Source organism: Lissotriton vulgaris, chromosome 10 (assembly GCF_964263255.1).
Source record: "Lissotriton vulgaris chromosome 10, aLisVul1.2, whole genome shotgun sequence".
Taxonomy (NCBI): Eukaryota; Metazoa; Chordata; class Amphibia; order Caudata; family Salamandridae; genus Lissotriton; species Lissotriton vulgaris.
The window spans coordinates 455,623,628-455,643,627 of record NC_141698.1 but is presented as its reverse complement, the minus strand read 5'-3'; the positions used below and the strand labels follow the sequence as shown (position 1 = coordinate 455,643,627).

The 20,000-nt window shown below is 47.4% G+C and overlaps 1 protein-coding gene across 1 annotated transcript in view; it reads left to right on the top strand.

The window, feature by feature from the left end:
- The window catches only part of WDR90 (WD repeat domain 90), a 1,374,469-nt gene that overhangs the window by 622,233 nt on the left and 732,236 nt on the right, over positions 1-20,000 (top strand). Inside the window, exon 22 of the mRNA XM_086941318.1 lies at positions 92-222. Coding sequence (XP_086797444.1) covers positions 92-222 — 131 coding nt within the window. The remainder of the gene's footprint in view (positions 1-91; positions 223-20,000) is intronic.

Sequence of the window (20,000 nt, the reverse complement as noted above, 5' to 3'; positions counted from 1 at the left end):
TCCTCATATCTTGTGTGTGGAACATTACGTGTATTTATGTGCTGGCCTTGAACTCCTCTCTTGTTTATCCACTTGTTTTTCTTATTTGTAGGCAATGTGGTATCTAAAGATGACAATCTTGGCCCTGAGGCCCTGGTTATTAGCAGTGATGCTCAGCTCCTCGCCTTTGTTGGCCCATCTGAGTACACTGTTACTGTGATGGATGCTCACACTCTCGATGAGGTAAGCCACAAACAGATTTTCACTGCGTTGTGTTTAGCACTGCTGATGTCTTTTTTTAAATGTAGTACTATCAGATTAACACTTGCTGAGAAGCCTATTTATATATGTAAACTGAGGATAAGAAGAGCTAAATGAATGACAGTAGTGCCACTTAAAGATTTAGATTTTTTTATAGGCTCTGGATGTTATATTCTTCCACTACTAATGTAAAGCACATATTGGCGTAATTAGTTTATTAGTTGAGACAAGGTGCACTTGGAATCAAATGTAATAGCAATTACATTAGATAATGCTCAGTTTCCCTCTTTTTTAATGTTTTAGTCCTGTTACTACCATACTCTTATTTGAGTAATGACCAACAAAATTCATGTGCCAGGCACAATAGCATATATCCATGGAGCATAGGTAAGGCTAGGCGCAGGCGGTCGAAGTCGCAGTATCTCCTGACCACTGCTTAAAGCCTCTTCCCCTGCCTCCTCCCACTCTTCAGTGGAGGAGTAAATACGAGAGTCCACCCCGCGCCTCCCTACCTTTCCTGGAGCCGGGGCTACTCTGACCCAGATGCGAGAATATGATCATTCTCTTCATGCTATCTTTGGGTCTTCACCTTCCCCTAGGAGACTAGACACTTGCGGCAGGCATATTTTCTCCTTTACCAGTTCCGCACTACGATCCATCAATAACGTCTTGGGTCCGTGGACATTTTTTTCCATGTATTTTGGGAGTCATTGACAAGTCTGCTACCTTTGTTTCAGGTAACACCCAGGAGGAACTTGCCCAATGATTACAAGATGGGCACCAAGCAGCTAAATTGATCATCCATTGTAGTATGGCTGACACTGATTCAGTCTCTACTGTGGCGATACTTTGTTGCGCCTAGCTGCGCACCTCTGGTTTTTTTGGAGGCTGGTCAAGCCACCTTGAAGGATATACCTTTTGATGGCGCAGTCTATTCAGTGCACATGCCGATTTCAAAATAGTCGGGGTGGAGCAGATTCTTAACTCTTTCATCTGCTTCCCTAGTTCTCCTGTACTAGGTTTGTATGGAGAAAGTCCCTTTTGGATTTACATATGAGCCATTCCAGGTCAGAGCCCAATGGCTTTTCTTCTCAAACCCCTTGTCTATATGGGTGACACCTGGTGAGGGTTGCTGCCTTCTGTAGGTCCCTTTATTCTTCTTAAACTGTCAATGACAGGATATGGTTCCTGTTATCTGGGGCCTATATTCATTGTGGCCCTAGAGGCAATTGTTTTTTACAGACTTCTTTTTTAAGGTAATTTTTCTACCCAAGTTCTTATTTTATAGAGGGTATTTTGCTTATATTGTGCAGATGCACTGTTTCCATGTTCTCTGTTCTACGGGGACCATCTTTTGTATGCCTTATAGGCATTTGGGGTGTGTGTTTCTGGCATTTAGTATCCCTTATAGGGACTTCAGTTTATCTGCCTCTGAAAATATAGTGCTTTGGCGTTCCGTCTTGCACCAGCTCCCTATACACCCCCTCTTATCCACACACACACACACACACACACACACAACCCCACCCCACAACTGTCTTAGGGATTATCTCTTATCACCAAGGGCATTTCTTCCTTTTAATTGGTGTCTTTATTTCCTTGATGGAAGTGGTTGAACGAGTGGCTTGTTCTGTGGCTGGGTAGGTTTTCCACTCTGGCCTAAGACAGTGTTCCCACTTAGGTCCTTTATTAGTGTGTTAGCACTTTCTGTTGTTTTGTTCTTGCTGTGCATTGGCAAGAAGGCTTCTTGCCACAGTCTTTAAGGTTCCTCATCAGGATGTAGCTTGGAGATGCATTGGGTATCAGAGGCCCGCCCCTTTATTGAAGTGCTTCATATCCTACCACTGCAGCAAGGTTGCCTTGGCCTGTGTCACCGACCTTTCTCCCTTTTCCTTGCTTCATTCCTGGGGTGTTTGTTATTACTTGTCACTTTCTCTAATGCCTTGTTTCTTTGTTCCCATAGGCATTAAGTATTTGCAAATTCAGATCGCAGCCACAGTATTTGCTTACCTTATTTGTTTGTTCTTTAGATGTCACCATCTCACCCCTTCTGTCAGTGTGGTGATTAATTTACATCTTCAGTTTTCCTACTGGAACTTGTGTCCCTTCGACATTATGGTTCCATCTCTTTGAGGATTGGTTTCAAAGAGAGCTGGGGTCTCCCTCAGCATCATTTTCCTGAGGCTTCTTCTTCATTCTCATAGGATGGGATAAGGATTCTATCGCATAAAGATCCGTTTTACCACTTCTAACTTATTTGGCGAATTCCTTCTGTTTTAAGGCATTTATTCTCTTTCTCTCCCTCTCTTTCCTTGGGAGATGTGGGTCTTCCCCCTTTAGCAGTGGTATAAAAAAAGTTTTATTTTGTATGGGAACCTGTCTCCTGTAGAGACATTCCTTACTGGCCTCAATCCTTTTTGTTTTTTTAAGCACTGCCATCCATTGTCTTCAGCTGTTCAATTTCGTTGTCTAGTTCCCTTCACAACTATGTACTCGTTCTTTTATCAAGTGCTTCAGTCAGGTCTTGCTGCCTGATCTCTCTGTTTATTAAAGCGGAAATTGGATATTTGTCCAGGCCTTCTATGTGTTGGCCCTTATTTTGACTGTACCCTTTGATGGACTCCTGTGGTGGTCTTATTCCCTTCATAGCAGAGTATGCACACATGCTGTTTTCTTTTGACTTCCTGTTAACCTCCTGATGGTAGCCTAGTCAGTCAGTAGCATTGGTTCGTGGGTGGTTCCCATTATTATTCTGGAGTGGGTGGTGCTCTACACTCCCTCTTTCCTCTTACACAGTATTATATTGCTGGTTATCCAGCTTGCTGTTAATATCTTTATATCTATAAGTATCACTCTGTTGCAGTCGCAACTTTGGTCCATTACTAATGTTAGTTTTTATTTATATCTGTCTTTCGATGGATACCTCTATCTATGGGTGTTCCTCGTCCCTGCACTGGTCAGTCTCCCCCTTGCTATGGGAGACCGTGGTTTGCTTCCCTGATGGAGAGGATAATACTTTTGGTGTATTCTGATAGACTTTTGTGTATGCATATATATTAATGTGCGTGTGTTTTCACATGTGTGTTCACGTGTTTTTGTTCACAGGTATATATATTGCAAGTATGGTTGTGCTGAAATTCTTCCATAGAGCATACATGCCAGCTTTTGTAACTACCCTTTCTTGGTGCTCTGGTTTGACCTTAAGTGGTCGTTGCCTATACATTTCTATTCCCTTTCTCATCTGGGCTTCTACGTTACATAGTCCCAGAGGGGGGTCCCTTCTCTCTAGGAGGGGAAACATCCTTTACAACGTAAATGGTACAACGCGGTACCGTTGCGACGCAGCTTTAACAACGATAGTCGTTACAACGACTTTCGCTGGAGGGTTCTCTAGGATAGGGGATAGTTTAATTTACTATCCAACACCTTCCCTACTATCCACGGGGACTGGTGTTGGAATAGTAAATTAAACTATTCACTATCAGCGCCTCCCCAACGCAAGTCATTGTAACGACTTGCGTTGTAAAGGGACGTGTTGTAACAATACGCGTTGTACCATCATACACCCCTCTAGGAGGGTTTTTTCTGACTGACGGAAGTCTCATAAATGTTGTTGATCTTCCTTCAATTCTTTTGTTCAGTATTGATGGGATCTCACCACCTCTAGCTCTGTCTCTCTCTCTGTCTCTGTCTCTCTGTCTCTCTCTCTCTCTCTCTCTCTCTCTCTCTCTCTCTCTCTCTCTCTCTCTCTCTCTCTCTCTCCATCATTGATGTGCTCTGAGATTCCCTTTTCTCTTTTCTCTGTGTTTCACAGGGTAGGGTTAGTTCACAAACTAGTTTCCTCCACAAGGAGTTGGAGCTCTAATTCAGTTGCATGAGCTGTTATCCTTTGTCCTTTAGCCTTGTCCAGTCAAGGGTTGAAACACTTTGTCACGGATATATAGTATTGTTGTTTCTATGAAGTGTTCTTCCCAACACTTTCTTATCCCTCTGCTGTGGATAATGTTTTCCATATTCTTCACACAGTCTTGCAGACTTCACCTCCCTATGGGCTTCCTAAAGTCTTTCTAGTGGAGCTTCTTCTTTGCCTTACCTATATTAAGACAGCCTGGTTAAGTTGTCTCATGATGGACCCACTAGTCCTATAGGGATCTTTTGTGCGTTGAGTTTGCAGACACTCCTGCAGAAATGGTGTTGCTTGGGTCTCTCAGGCTAGATGTATCTATCAGACGAATAAGTTATTTACCTTCGGCAACGCCCTATCTGGTAGAAACAGAATCTAGCCGCAGATTCCCTAATGACACACCCATCTCCCTGCTCAGTGAACTGCTTGGCTTGTTTCCTACAAGATCCCTTTCTTAGTATTCTGATGCCTTTCTTTAGGTGTTCATAATTGTTTGGCACGAAAATGTCTCTTTTCTGGTGCATTGTTTCCATAGGCAGTTTCTATAGTGGCTCTGCCTTTTTAGCGCATAAAAAATTGGGTAAGGGCTTCTATGTTTGTCAGTGATTATACTACTTGCTAATCTGATTTCCAGGTAGTGAATCCATTAAAAGGTCCAGAGCTTGAGAAGAAATAAGTCACTTACCTGTATCTAGTTGTCTGATGTTGGCATCCTTCATGGATTCACACGCAGTCCCCTCTCCTCCTCACTCTAATGCCACCTATTCTATATTCCTTCTTGCACTAGTACTTTGAAGTTTGAATTAAGGTGGGCCTCAAGGTAGAATGGAGTTCAGAGCACCTACAGCACTGCTGTTGTATTTAAATTGAGTATCCTATCTGAACAAAGAGAATCATTCAAGCATATGAAGCCATGAACGACACCAGCAGTAGGTATCTGTAATTGTATCTATATTTATCCGGGATGGATCCTTTCCTAGAAAAGAAAAAGTGTAGTACTGTAGGAAAGTAAGATCTTTCTACATAGATACTCCCACTTTTTGCCTGGTGTCAGTGTGTTTCGACTGCAGTCCACGGAGATCCTGCTAACCAGGACCCCAGTAGCAGTGCTCCCTCCTCTAAGTTCCATGGTAAATACTATGTACACTCCACAGTTGGCATACTGGGGTACCATTATAAGTCCCTAGTATATGGTAATGAGGTACCCATGGCTAAGGTACACTAGCGGTCTCCCATGGGCTTCAGCATGTATTATGCCACCAAGGGGAGCCCATGCAAACTGTCTCTGCTGCCATAGCAGTCTGTGTGAAATGGTGCTTGCAACTTTCACTTAGGATCTAAGGTTTCCGTTGAATCCCTTTCACTGTACTTTTAACTTGTAAGTCACCCCTTAGGTAGGCCCTTCAGTCCAAAGGGCAGTGTGTATGGTTCTAAGTGTACGGTCACCCCTGCACGTTGAAGGGTGGCCCCTACAAACCCCAGACTCTATTCTCTGGGCTTTGTAAGTGCAGGACAGCCATTATAATGTATGTCATGGACACCGGCAAGTTGAGATGTCCAACTACATAATGGCTGCCCCGAACTTGGTCATGTTTGGTATCAAACATGTTGGAATCTTCCACCTGCACCGATTCCAGTGTTAGATGCATGATACCATGTACTGGATGGCTTCTTAGATGACCCCCCCAATACCTACCTGTGTTACCTTACAGGGTCTGACGGCTTGCACTGCTGCCGACCCTAGACAGTGTTCTGCCCTCCTGCTGCAGATCTTAACTCGGGCAGGGGTGCTAACCAAGGATTTCCTGTAAAGGAAAGGTGTGACCACTTCTCCGTAAGAATTGGGTAGGGTGGGGACGTTTATGAGTGCTTCCAGACTGCATTGAAGGGCACATTGGTGCCCTTCTTGCATTAACCCGTTTTGCCTAGTTAAGGAGCCCTTGGCTCCCACTCATACATAACCACACAAAGGACAGGGGATTATCCACCCCCATGTCCAGCTCCTCCCCAGGGAGGTGCCCAGAGCTTCTCTAGGTGGCCACTGGATTCTGCCACGTTGAATCTTGGCCCTTGAAAGCATCTGACTGGCTAGGCCAGCTGAGTAGAGTCCCTGACCCCATCTTATAGGTGGGCCACTACAGAAGAGATCCTTTCACCTTTTTAGTGTTACTTAAGGGCTCCCCTGAGAGTAGGTCCCTTGATTCGCCCAGACAAAAATTCTAGACCGGACTGCCTGTCGTCTGAACATTATCCAAAGACTTTTCTGTTGGTGGCCGCTGGAACTCTGCTGTACCAAACAGGGAGACAGACGCTCCTCTGTTCGAACAGCAATCAGAGAATTGACACTCGACATTCGTCATTACACAAGTGTAATTTGTACTAATTGTTATATTCAGAGCTTTACATCCTGACCAGCCATTAACTGCATCTAAGAGCGGCTTTCCTCCCGGTATAAGTAGCGTTACCACATGCACTCTGTGCCTTACCTATCCCACCACCAAGTGCCTAAAGTACTTCCGAGTCTTTGCCGGCTCCAACAATTCTTCTGCCTGCCTATCATTACCCTCACATGGGCACCCGGCCGGGTTCCCTGTGAGTTCTTTCTTTTCACTATATTCACAGTGCCACTGCTTTTCACATCAGGCAGTGCAGGCCTGCCTTCAGGTGTCCCTGTATTTCTAGGTCCTGAAGAGACCCTACATTGTAAACTGGGTCGAAACGCCGTCGACAGTTAACAAGAGCGAACCATTGCTCAGTACTTATGATTGTATAAAGTGCTGTGGATTACATTTTTTTATTTCCCATGGTAGCCGAAATTTTCTAAAAATTGAAACCTTGTACATATGTCACGTATTATGTCACCATTAGTTTAGGTTCACATGTTTTCTCACTGGGACACCTCTCACTATTGTTTAAATAATTATCTATTGTACAGAATATATTTTCAACTCTAAAAACTTACTTACCTACTATGTCAATGAACTGATGAACCCTCCAATTCCCCTTACCAGTACTTTTAATGGTAGAGGATTATCCAGTACCATAGACTTCATTTTTATTTCTAGCGATTTTTGCTCTCGAATATTCAATTTCTCAACACACGATATTGCAATAAGCGACCATTACCCCAATAGTGTTGCACTATCACTACCACACCATGTAGATAGAGGCAACTCTTTGAGGATTCTTGGGCAGGCGGCTTTGTCTCTCGACAAATAAAACGCCTTTTCGTTAAAGTGGGCTAAGGTAGTTCCAGTAGAGATCACCATAAAAGCAGTAAAAAACTCGTTACCATCAACTGAAAAATGTCTTGATCTTTCTACTGGACAAGAAGAGGTCATGAGTAACTTTGTGGCTATAACGAAATCAATAAAAGAAGCCCTCTGTGTTAATTTAAAAAACAGGACCTCTAAATCTAAAGGCTGGTTTAATAATACATGCACCAAAGCCTATTCTAAATTGAAAATAGCCCTAACAGAACAAATAGGGATAGAAAGGAAATAGTCAACCTTAGAAAAGAGTATAAAAAGGCAATAAAACTAAGGAAAAACGATCTGAAAAACGAACTATGGGCCCAACTCCCTAAAAGCATCGTTACAAAAGATAACACCGCCTTTTGGCCAATAATTAAATCCCCCTTTCTAGTGGACACCAACGACAAACCAAAAATTGATGTGGCTATTGACGAGCAAACATGGGTCGGTCATTTTGCACAGATTTTTGGTCTGCCATCTGAAGATCACTAAGCGATAGATGAGAAGGATAGAACCAATGTGGTAACCAGGACAACCTCTTTTCCCATTGATCTCGAGATTGCACTTGCGGAAGTAGAGCTAGCTCTCCTAGCCAGTAAGACTGGAAAGGCTCCAGGCCCCGATGGGGTCCCAGTTGATTTTTATAAGTACCACCCGGAACTGTGGACCCCTATCTTAACCCGAGTTTTGGAAGCGTCATGTGCGGTAGGGTTGGTAGACTCATGGTCCGAAAGTATTTTGGTCCCAATATTTAAAAAGGGGGATCGACAATCCCCCTCTTGTTACCGCCCAATATCGCTTCTGGACTCTCTGGGCAAGGTGGCTGGACGAATCATCCTAGAGCGCCTCCAGCTCTGGGCTGATGAGAACAAGATCCTATCGAACCTTCAATTTGGGTTCCGTGAGGGTCTTGGTACCACAAAACAAGTTTTGAATCTGACCCTTTTGACAGGCAAATACGTATATGCTAAGGGTGGGGCCTTGCATATGGCATACGTCGACCTATCAGCAGCTGTTGACTGCGTCAGTCACAGCAAGGTATGGTTCATTCTACTGGCAATGGGGGTAGGATTACCTTACGTAAACTTCTTACGGGAATTATATTCCGGTGCAAAAGCACGAGTGAGGTACGGCCTTGAGGGGCAATTAACGGCACCATTCGGTGTACAGCGGGGAGTAAGGCAGGGCTGTGTCCGGGCAACCCTTTCTTTTTACACTCTATACCAACGGCCTTGAACAGGACATGGTGAAAGGGTGCAAGGACCTACCATTAATCAACAAGCACCCTATACCTGCCCTGCTTTAAGCGGATGACACAGTGATTTTAGCTCGTACTCCCCTGGAATTGCAGCGTGCTCTCTTAAGATATAACACTTTTATGGCCAGAATTGATTTGAAAATTAACATTAAAAAAACTTATGTCATGACATCAGGCCCCAAAACACAGAGATCAAAGGCAATTTTTATAGATAACATAAAGCTTGAAAACACAAAGACATACCCCTATTTAGGTATTGTAATAGACAACAAATACACATGGAAACAAGCAATCGAGACCAGAAAATTGTTATTCATGAGGGCAACAGCCACATTAGTTAGTTTTTCGCGAAAACTAGGGAAATGGCCCCCCACTGAACTTAGTCAAATTTACCAGGCTAAATGTATAAGTACTGCAATTTACGGGGCCGGGGTGTGGGGTTACGGAAAGGTGGATTCTATCCAAAACGTGGAAATTTTGTTTTTAAGGTATCTCCTAGCCTTACCGCAGGGTTCCTCAGCCTATTCGTGCCACATAGAACTGGGTCTGTCATATCTGACAGACATAGTTAAAACTCAACCACTTCTTTTATGGCACCGTATATGGACATCCACTAAAACAACTTTGTGTCAAAACCTTATTCAGGATTGTCTTTTGCTAGAAAACGCTCATAAGATCGGGTGGATTGCCTATATTAAAAACTTCCAATCCGATCTGGGAATGGCTGAATATTTTCATATGCTCACAGCAATAGTAGAACTATCAAGAAAAGCGTTTAAAACAATCTGCATGACACATTTAGAGCAGCTCCGGTTGAGTAACGAGGTTACCAAAACAACTGTGCAACACATGCTAACAGTTCAAACAACTATGACCATCCAACCTTACCTAACTTTTTTTTCACAACAAATTTTATTGAGCAGGTAAGGCAAGGGAAATTTGTGGCTCCCCACAATCCGGAGATCACCACCAACATTTATGACACAATTTATTTCGCATGTATAAGTGTCCGATCAATAACGGGAGAAAGGCTCAAGAAAACAATCCCGCGTCCCACCCTATCCCGCTAACTCCCAGAACCCCACTACCCCCCAGAACCCCCCCCTTTCCCCCCCACCCCCACGCACGTGTGTACAAAGCAGCGAGTAAGATTTAGGTGTGGTGTGACAGGTATGCCACAGAACTTAGGCCAATGCAACACATCTCATTCATATGTCTTCCTCTCGGTCCACTGGGGGATCCAACGACAGCCCCCTGTAATCAGCCCACCGCTTCCAGATTTTAAAATGCTTACGGGGGCAGCCCCTTGCCTCAAACACCGGTTTCTCGAGCCCCATGTAATAATCTAGTCCTGCCTTCCATGCAGACAAGGGGGGGGGCTCTCTCTCCCTTCCATGCCCGGGCCAGATCTCTCTTGGCGACAACAAGTCCCAGCAACAGTAAGTGGCGTTTGTAGATGTTTCCACCAATACCCTCCATAACATGCAGCAACCCCAGTCGATGGGTGCGGGGGAGATCCCAACCCAGGACCTCAGACAAGCAGCCCCATACACCCCTCCAAAAGCCAGACAGTCGAGCGCACGACCACACCGTATGCAGCAGAGAACCCGGTGCAGCCCCACAGCGCAGACACTCCGGAGACGCAATCAATCCTGCTTTCCACAGTCGCTCTCGGGTGTAATAGGCCCTGTGAAGGTACTTAAATTGAATGAGCCGAAGCCGCATAGCGATAGCGGCCCCTTGCGGGGATTCCAGGGCCTCCCGCCAATCATCCTCGTCTAGGGCACCCACATCTACCTCCCATGCCGCCCGGAGGGGGAGCAAAGTAGAGGAGCAGTGAGTAACCAGCGTCTGGTAGATACGGGAGACCTTTTTATCCTCCAGGTCTCCCATAAAGACCTTCGCCTCGACCGGGCTGAAATCAGGGAGAGACTCCAAGTTAGCAATACTAGGGGCGAGTGCATGACGCAGTTGTAGATAGCGGAAGAACTAGGATCGAGGCATGTGGAACTCCGCGCTGAGCTCCTGAAATGATTTAAGGGTAGTTCCAGACATGACCTGGCCCAGTAACGAGATCCCTATGGCCTCCCATCCCTCAAATCCGGCCAGAGTAGAAAGCTCCGGGAGCAGGCCGTTATGCCACAGTGGCGTTTCCGCTGTCAGTTTACCCCACCAGCCCATTCGGCGCAACGCCTGTCTCCACACAGCAAAGACCACCCTCGTGACAGATGGCAGTGTCCGCCGTAGTCGGGCTGAGTACAAGATGGTGTGGAGCGTATTGTCCCCCATGAGCGAACGCTCCAAAGCATATGCCGGGTCACCATACCACCATTCGTTAAGAATAAGCAACTGAGAGGCCTGGTAATAAGACAGCAGATCGGAGGTGGCCAAACCACCGCAATAGGTGGACAAGAAACACGTCCGTAGCGCCACCCTGGCCGCCCCTCCAGCCCATAGGAAGTGGCCCAACACCGAGTTAACTTGCCGAAACCACTGCGGGCTAATAGGGTAGGGGTAGTTTTGTAGCTGATATAACAGGCGTGGAAGCGCAACCATCTTGAAGATGGCGGATCTGCCGAATATGGTTAAGGGCATTCTGGACCACGTTTTGGTATCGGCCTGGACCCGCTCCCACACGGGCACGATGTTGCGATTCCAAGCAATGGCCGGTGATTCGGAGAGAAACACTCCAAGGTATTTCAGCCCATCAGAGGCCATCCGCAGTCCCGTCATCCAGGGGTCCGCAATGGCTCCGCCACCCAGTACCCACAGAGTAGACTTGTGCAGGTTCAGCCGAAGGCCGGAAACTTCACCAAAGTTACGCATGATGTCTAGGACTCGGGGCCCAGAGCGTTGCAGGTCCGTGAGGAAGAATAGAACATCGTCAGCATACAATGCAATTCTGTCCGTTAGATCTCCATTCCACACAAACCCACGCATCTGTGCATCTCTGCGCACCCAAGATGCCAGGGGTTCCATGGCCAGGGCAAATAAATATGGGGACTATGGGCATCCCTGCCGGGTTCCCCGACCAATCCGAAATTGTGCAGATATGGCGCCAGCGACCCGCACCGAGGCCGTGATGTCAGTGTACAGCAGCTTAAGATAGGACAAAAACACCGGGCCCAGATTGAGACGGGGCAATAGTGCAAAAAGGTATGTCCAACTGACAGAGTCGAAGGCTTTGTCCATGTCTGCTAACAGCAAGGCCGCCTGTTCGCCCAAGGCCCCCATGGCGTCTACCGCCGCCTGTGCCCGCCGGATGTTATGACGTGTCGCCCTATAAGGCATGAATCCGGCCTGGTCGGGGTGGACCAGATCCGTGATATACGGAAGCAGGCGATTCGCCAGGGCTTTCGCCAGAATTTTGGCCACGATGTCCAGTAAGGATATGGGACGATACAAGTCGTGCCTGTCAGGGGCCCTACCTGGCTTCTGAAACACCACGATTTCGGCGTGGCGCCAATCCGACGGCAGCTTGCCCCGAGTCCGGGCCGCCTCAAGCGCACGTCGGTAATGAGACCCCAACAGAAGGTGGAATTTCTTGTAAAACTCACATGGGTAACCACTCGGTCCGGGCGCCTTCCAGGTGTTAAGCTGCCCCAGAGCCTCCCCGAGCTCCTCAGCAGTGAGCGGAGCGTCAAGCGCCGTCCTAGCCTCATCAGAGACGGCCGTCGGCGGCAGGTCATCAAGAAATCTGGCAACCTCATCTGCTTCCAGATAGTCTCGTGAGGCATATTGCTCTTCGAAGTATTGGGCAAAGCTAGCCGCCAATTGGGCTGGGTCCGTCATTATCGAGCCATCCACCGCAGTGAGGCCTGGCAGCGTAAGCGGCTGAAGATTAGATTGACACAGCCGATGGAGCATCGTGCAGGACTTGTCTCCCCACTGGTAGATTCTACTGCGCGTGGCGAGCCACGCTTGCCTGGCCTCGTCGTGCAAGATAGAAGCATACGATTGCTGTGCCTGCAGGAGGAGCCGTATCACGGTCTCGTCGCCACCTTCCCGGCCACGTTGTTCCAGGGCCTCAACCTGAGCGGCTGCAGCGGCAATGGCTTCTCGGTGCTTCCGGCGGGCAGCCGTGCACCAAGCAATATCCACCCCCCGTATTGTGGGCCTTACCTAACTTTTAACTTAACGAGTTATGAGAGGTTATTATTAACAAGGTTTAGGATGAATAGCTTTCACCGTTTTGTCACCTTCCTGCAAACTAATGATTGGGCAAAATGTTTATCATTCTGCCCCTGTGATGAACTTTCTAGTCAAACTACAATGCATACGGTTTTGTTTTGTAAGTTCTTTACTGAGCCAAGAAAGTGTTGGATAATTCCCATCTTGAAAATTATGGCTCTCCGAAGATACCGACCGGCATTTCTTTGTCTCCAATTTTTGGACGAGGAACATATTGTGAAAGAAGTTTCCAGATTTCTGAAGTTTGTAATAAGAGACAGGATCAACTTAGAATAATTTATGAAATTTATATTCCGATTATGTTTATCCTTCTGTCTATTTTATGTTTTAGACTCAGATTTTATAAATGATGATTGATTATCTGTAGTTTAGAAGACATCAAAATTGTAATAATTTAATCCTGTGTATAGAAATATTTTAAAGTATTTTTATGACAAAATCTTCGTTTTGTAAATGTACTTTTATGGTTTTTCAACAACATGAAAACCGAAAAAGGATTTGTTTGATTGATACTTACCTAGTATATAAACAGATTTCTAAATTGACTGGCTCCTTGTTGTGTGTAGCCTGCTTTCCTTCTGACATCAACCCAACCCTGTACATTGCCATTGTGCATACTTTTATTTGAAAGTTCTTTATCATTCCACAGGAGCCATTGTTCCCTCACTAATTTACTTACTCAGGCTCCCTGTGAGTAGGGTTTCCCTTGTTCTTTGTTCCCAGTACTTCAAGCCAGGACCTACAACAAGACAGCTGTGGTGTGAAGGCTCCTGCTGCATCTTCGTCCCTGTGCTTTTCCAAGTTCTGCAACTGTGTGACCGTTCATCCTCTGAGTCACTAAGGACTCAGCCTTCATCCCAGCCAGAAGGAATCTCCCTTGAAGTGAAGGAGCCACTTCCATGTGTCTGCAGGCACCTCTAGGACGATGACCGGTTTGCTAAACCTGTTGTCCCACAGACATCGCCCAACTCTGCAACACAGTTGGTGTTTTGTTGGTTCTCTAGAGGCCTGACCAGTCTTACCTGCAATTTGGGTGACTTTAATCCCTCTCCAGACGACGTGAACCGCATCCCGGTGCACTGCATTTATTGGTCGTTACCAAGGCTCGTTAGCTCTCTTCACTGAATATCTTTAAGCTCCAAGAAGCCCCAGTCTCCAGCACCGCACAGCTCCAAAAACAACGTCCTGCCTGCATCTCCTGCATAATGGATCTCCATCTCCTGTGTGCTGTTGAGGCTTCCTTGTGACCCCCTGTGCCTGCTACCATGGGGTCCTCGAGGGGCCTTTATTGATTCCTGCAGGGTCTCCTGCGTGCTGGCTCTGACTTTCCTTTTCTGGGTTAATCCCACAGAGCTTGCTGTTCTGCAACACAGAATTTCCCTCCGTGAACCATTGTTTGCGTTTGCCAAGGCCTGTTGGTGGTCCTGCCAGCCACTGACCTTCCTGCACTTGTCGACCAGCATGGGACAGCTCTTGGACAGGTCCTGTACTCTTGCATTTTCACCTGGGCTCCACAGCTGCTGCTTCAACCTCACCATGCTACAGCAGGAATCTCCGACAAGGGCTGGTACTGTCCTTCCGTGCCACTTGGTCAACTCTAGGTGTTTTGATCTCTGTCCCCTCTGCTTTCAGGGTCTTCTTGTCTGAATTTCAGGCCCGGGTTCCACAGGCCTGGTCCATGAGACTCTGTAGCTGCTGAACTACCACTTACCTCCATTGGTGTCTATGGGCGGTTCCAACACGTCTTCATCCTTGTGCACTTGGGCTCCCTGGTGTAGGTATCCTGGTTCCTGCGGTATCCACTTGTGAGGTGGCTCTTCAACCTTCCTAGAGACAAGTGGATCCTTTGGATCCTTTGGGAAGGGTCCTAGAACTGTATAATTCCAACCGCGACTTACTCAGTGTTACCCTATGGACTGACATTGTAACCACTCTGCACCCAGGCGGCTTGGGGTTCCTGGTTACTCACTTTGGGTGGGTCCCTTTTTCCCCTGGGGTCCTCCATTCTTGGGTACTAGTTCTGTTCTGGTACTCACCTCACATCCCACTATTTTAGTATATGGTTTGTTCCCCGGTTGAGCCCCATGTGTTTTTCTATACTTCTTACCTCTGTCTGAAGTATTTCTTATATGTATTAGATATCAGAGGGACGGAGATATACCAAGTTAGTGCCTAGTGTGTAGTAATAAATTTAAAGTATTTTTATACTCACCCTTGTGTTTCTATCTTGGGTTTAAATCTTTCTGACTGACTCTAGTGGTACATGCACCTGCTTAACACTCTCCTGGATAAGCCTTCGATGCTCTCCACAGCTACCTCTTGAGAGCTTTGGTTATCAGGGACCTAAACACTATCACTAAGGGTTGCCTGGACTTAGTGCACAGTGCCTCACCACAGGTGGATGCTATATACTGAGCAGCCTCCTACAAGTACCTGTAATCATTACCCTTCTTTAAGAGTAAATTATGCAGTTACATAATAAATCTGACTTTTGTCCCTTTATTACTAAGAAATATACTGCATATGTAAAACAAAAAATCCTTCATGAAATATGGGTGCGTCATGGGCATAGCTTGATAACAGGAGATTATTTCTGATGGATACATCTGCCAGTAGATTCCTCACCTTGTGAAAAAAAAATCTTTTTGTAGCTCTCCACGCCAACGAGTACGACGTCACAGAAGCATGGCCCGCTCGCGACTCCGCTGAGGTCACTGGAGCCATTAGAGAGCCTCGTCAGCGTGATGTCGTTGGTTCCCTTTTTTCTGCACCATCGACGCTAACGGTTTTCTTAGACTCTCCGTGGTTTCACTTGCTACTTTGTGTTTCTGCTTTGTATTTATGGTCTTCTTTCTTGTTTCCTTTTCGAGTATGTCGTCAAGAAAGTCGAGATTCAAGCCCTGCAGGGTGTGCGGAGGACACATGTCCATTACAGATCCTCATGAAGATTGCGTGTGTCTGTCGTCGGATCACGACGTCGAGGGATGTGCCTGCTGTAGAAAGATGAACCCGAAGGCGTTAAAAGAAAGAGAAGCTAAACTCTTCATGGCAAAGATGAGGAAGGAGAAAAGAGGTCGAAGAAGGTCGAGGTCACGTTCCAGGTCGAGGTGGAGGTGGGGCTCGAAGTCGACGTCGGGGCATGCTTCTAGATCTAAGAATCATAAGAAGAAGAAGAGGCATGGATCAAGATGCCGTTCAGAAAAAGACACAGCTCCGAAGTTGACCTCTCCAGCTCCTCGACGTCGTAAGGACTTCGTGTCACCTTCTCCCTCGAATCAGGGTTCTCCTGTAAGATCGGCTTCGCCTGCGGCTTCTCCAGCACATTCTCCGACACCGGTTCCATCTCCGACTTCGCCACATTCTCCGGCTCCGGTGGAAGAAGTTCCAGTGCCAGATGAGTTGTCGACTCCGTTGGCTCCTCTGTCGGCACCGATTGGCCCGGGTCCGGTAATTCCTATGCCGTAGCCCTCTACAGGTGCTTATCCACCTTTCCCAGGCCCAGGGCAAGATCCATCGCATTATCTTAATGCAATGTATGGAGTTTTTCAAAGGGCTATGTACGCCTCTGGAGCACCTTCGGGTCCCATGGGTCCAATGGCGTTTATCTAGGGGTCCTCAGGCCCCCTTTATGCCATTTTTACCAGCAGCGCCGTCCTGGCATTTCCCGGCGCCGAGGATGTCGACGCCGTTCCCTTTATCTCCGGTGCCGTCAGCTCAACCTCATTCGACGCAGGCTGTGCCTACGGATCCGTGTTCGACGCCGGCTCTGGATCCGTCTGAGTCGTGTCCGGCTCCACTGACGCCGGTACTGAGAATGAGATCTAGGAGAGTAGCTCAGAGGGCCTAGAAGAGCAGAGGTATTGTTTGTAAGAAATGAAAGAAGGTGAGATTTAAGAGTCGGATGACTATTTTGAAGAATTGAGGGAGGCAAGTGGCCTTGATGCGCCTCCAGAATGGGAGCTTTCACCTCCATCTTATGCTCCTTCAAAGGATGTGGTCCCTTACCACACAGTAATAAGGAAGGCAGCTGAACTTTTAGACCTCCAGCTCCCCACGACTGAATTTAAGTCAAATATCTTGACAGAAGTACTTAATTCGCCTTCAACTGTGGTAGAGCCTTTGCTGCCATTCAATGATGCCTCCACTGAGCCTGTAATGGAGGTTTGGCGTAAGCCCTTTTCGGCTCCGGCCGTTTATAAATCTGTTGCCAGGAGATACAGGGCGGCTCCAGGGGACCAGACTTTTTAACATCCCATCCTTCTCCTGAGAGCCTGGTAGTTCAAGCTGCCTGTTCCAAATGATCTTCTGGGGCTTTTCCTCAAGTTCCTGGTGATAGGGAGTCGAAGAAACTTGACCAGTCTGCAAAAAAGGTGTTTTCGTCGGCAAATATGTCCCTAAAGTCCAAAAATGCCACCTGTCTTTTGGGTCGTTACATCCATGCCCTAATGGACTCTGCGAAACAACTTGTCCCTAAATTGTCTGAGGAGGACAGACAGAATTTTAATGAGGTCTTGTCCGACACTCAAGCGGCTGCTCGTCAGGGGATTCAAAGTGGTCTAGACACCGCCGACTCTGTTGCCAGGATCATGGGGTCTTCTGTTCCCACAAGAAGAAGTGCCTGGCTTAAATCATCAGAGTTCTCCCCAGATGTACAGGTACCACTTTTGGACCTCCCCTTTGATGGTTCTGGGCTGTTTGGAAAGAAAGCGAATGCAGCCCTGGAAAGGTTTAAGGACAGTAAAGCCACAGCCAAGTCTCTGGGCCTACAGGCTCAGCCTAGAGGTTCCTTGTACAGGAAGTACAGAGGTTTTGGGAGGTCGTCCTTTCGGACCTACAGACAGTCTCAGCAGCAGCAACAGCACCAGCAAAACACCTTATACAAGTCCCACAGGGGCAAGAACAGAGGTCGTCCGCGAGGTAGTCAGCCCTGATCCTCCTCCTCTGCTACCCCCCCCCAACCTCCCCCCCCCCTGGCCACAGCAAAGCAACCCTAGATCCACCATTCTGGATCATGTTGGTCCTGTGGGGGTCGGATTACTCATTTTCTGCAAGATTGGGAATCGGTCACTACAGACCTTTGGGTTCTCAATCTTGTAGAGAATGGGTATGCTCTTCCCTTTTGGGAAGTCCCTCCAAATTATCCTCCTTGCCAGGGGCCTTGCTCGGAGGACCACCTTCTTCTCCTGCAGGAGGAAGTCCTAACTTTGCTGAAAAAAGGTGCAATAGAGGTGGTCCAGAGCAGGAAAGGGGTCAGGGATGCTACTCCCGGTATTTCCTGATTCCCAAGAAGGATGGCAGATTACGTCCAATCCTGAATCTCAGGATCTTGAACCTTTTTCTGAAGCAGGAGAAGTTCAAGATGCTCACCCTTGCGCAGGTTCTTCAAGCGCTGCAACAGGATGATTGGATGATGTTGATCGACTTGCAGGATGCTTATTTTCATATCCCGATCCTGAAGTCACACAGGTAGTATCTCCGTTTTATGGTAGGATCGCAACATTATCAGTTTGCGGTTCTCCCATTTGGACTTACTACTGCACCTCGAGTCTTCACCAAGGTGATGGCGGTGGTGACAGCCCATCTCAGGAGATCGGGGATTCCAGTTTTCCCCTATCTGGATGACTGGCTGACCTGGTGCCCTCACAGTGCAACCTGTTCATAGGGGCTGTACTGGACACTACTGTGTGTCGAGCATTCCCTCCTCAACAAAGGATTCTCGACATTAAGGAAATGATTCCTTTGTTTTACAATGGAGCGGTCGTTCCAGTCCTGAAGGTCCTTTGCCTGCTCGGTCTTTTTGCTTCCTGCATTCTGTTGGTCAACCATGCATGCTGGCACACGAGGGCGCTACAGTGGTGCCACCACAGTCAGTGGTATCAACACAACGGAGATCTCAGGGAGTCTGTGAGGATCTCCAGAGAAGCTGCAGCAGATCTGTCTAGGTGGAGCATGGAGGGCAATCTGTCTCAAGGAAAGCCTTTCTATCTGCATCCATCGGTGGCCTCAGTGATAACTGATGCATCCACTTTAGGGTGGGGTGCTCATCTGGGGGACCTGGAGATCAAGGGTCTTTGGTCTCCGGAGGAAAGGTTGCTTCACATCAACCTTTTGGAGTTGCGGGCGATACGTTTGGCGCTCAAGGCCTTCCTCCCTTCGCGGTCAGTGGGTTCAAGTCCTGACGGACAACATTACAGCGATGTGGTATGTCAATAAGCAGGGAGGAGTGGGGTTGCATTGTCTCTGCAGGGAGGCTCTGAGTCTCTGGTCCTGGGTTCAGGACCATCAGATTTGCCTAATGGCAAATCATCTGGCCAGAGTTCTCAACGTGCGTGCAGACAGTCTCAGTCAGCAATTCTTTCTCTGACAACCAAGAGTGTAGGCTTCATCCGGAGGTGGTTCGTCACGTCTTTCGGACATGGGGAACTCCTTGAGTGGACCTGTTTGCCACTCGCGAGAACCCTCACTGCCCGTCATTCTGCAGTCTCCAGTATCCGATGCAGGGAGGTTTGGGGGACACGTTTCAGTTGAGTTGGGACTCACAACTCCTTTACGCGTTTCCTCCCATATCCTTGATTCTTCGGGTTCTGAGGAAGACCAGGCCTAAGTCATATTGATCTCCCCGGATTGGCCAAGAAGGGTGTGGTATACAGATCTTCTCCACCTTTCCTCGTGCCCTCCGCTCCGTCTCCCTCTCAGGGCAGACCTCCTCTCGCAGTCGCAGGGGCAGGTTCTACACCCCCACCTCCAGAGCTTACACCTTCATGCCTGGAGATTGAACAGGGCAACCAGAATAATTTTTATCTCCCGCCTGACGTGGTGGACGTTATTTTGTCTACCAGACGTCTTTCCACCAAGTCTATCTATTCCTATAGGTGGTCCAGATTTGTTCATTTGTGTGGGGAGAAGTCTATTGACCCTTTGAGGGCTCGTTTATCCAACATCCTTCCATTTGCTCTTTCTCTAGCCCAGCAGGGCTTTGCTATGGCTACTGCGAAGGGCTATTTATCGGCTTTGTCGGCATTCCTTTGCTTGCCGGACCAGCCGTCTTTGCTTAAATCACCCATTGTGTTAAGGTTCATTAAGGGCCTTACCAACAAATTTCCGCCCACTCCATTTATTGTGCCTCAATGGGACTTAAATCTTGTCTTAACCT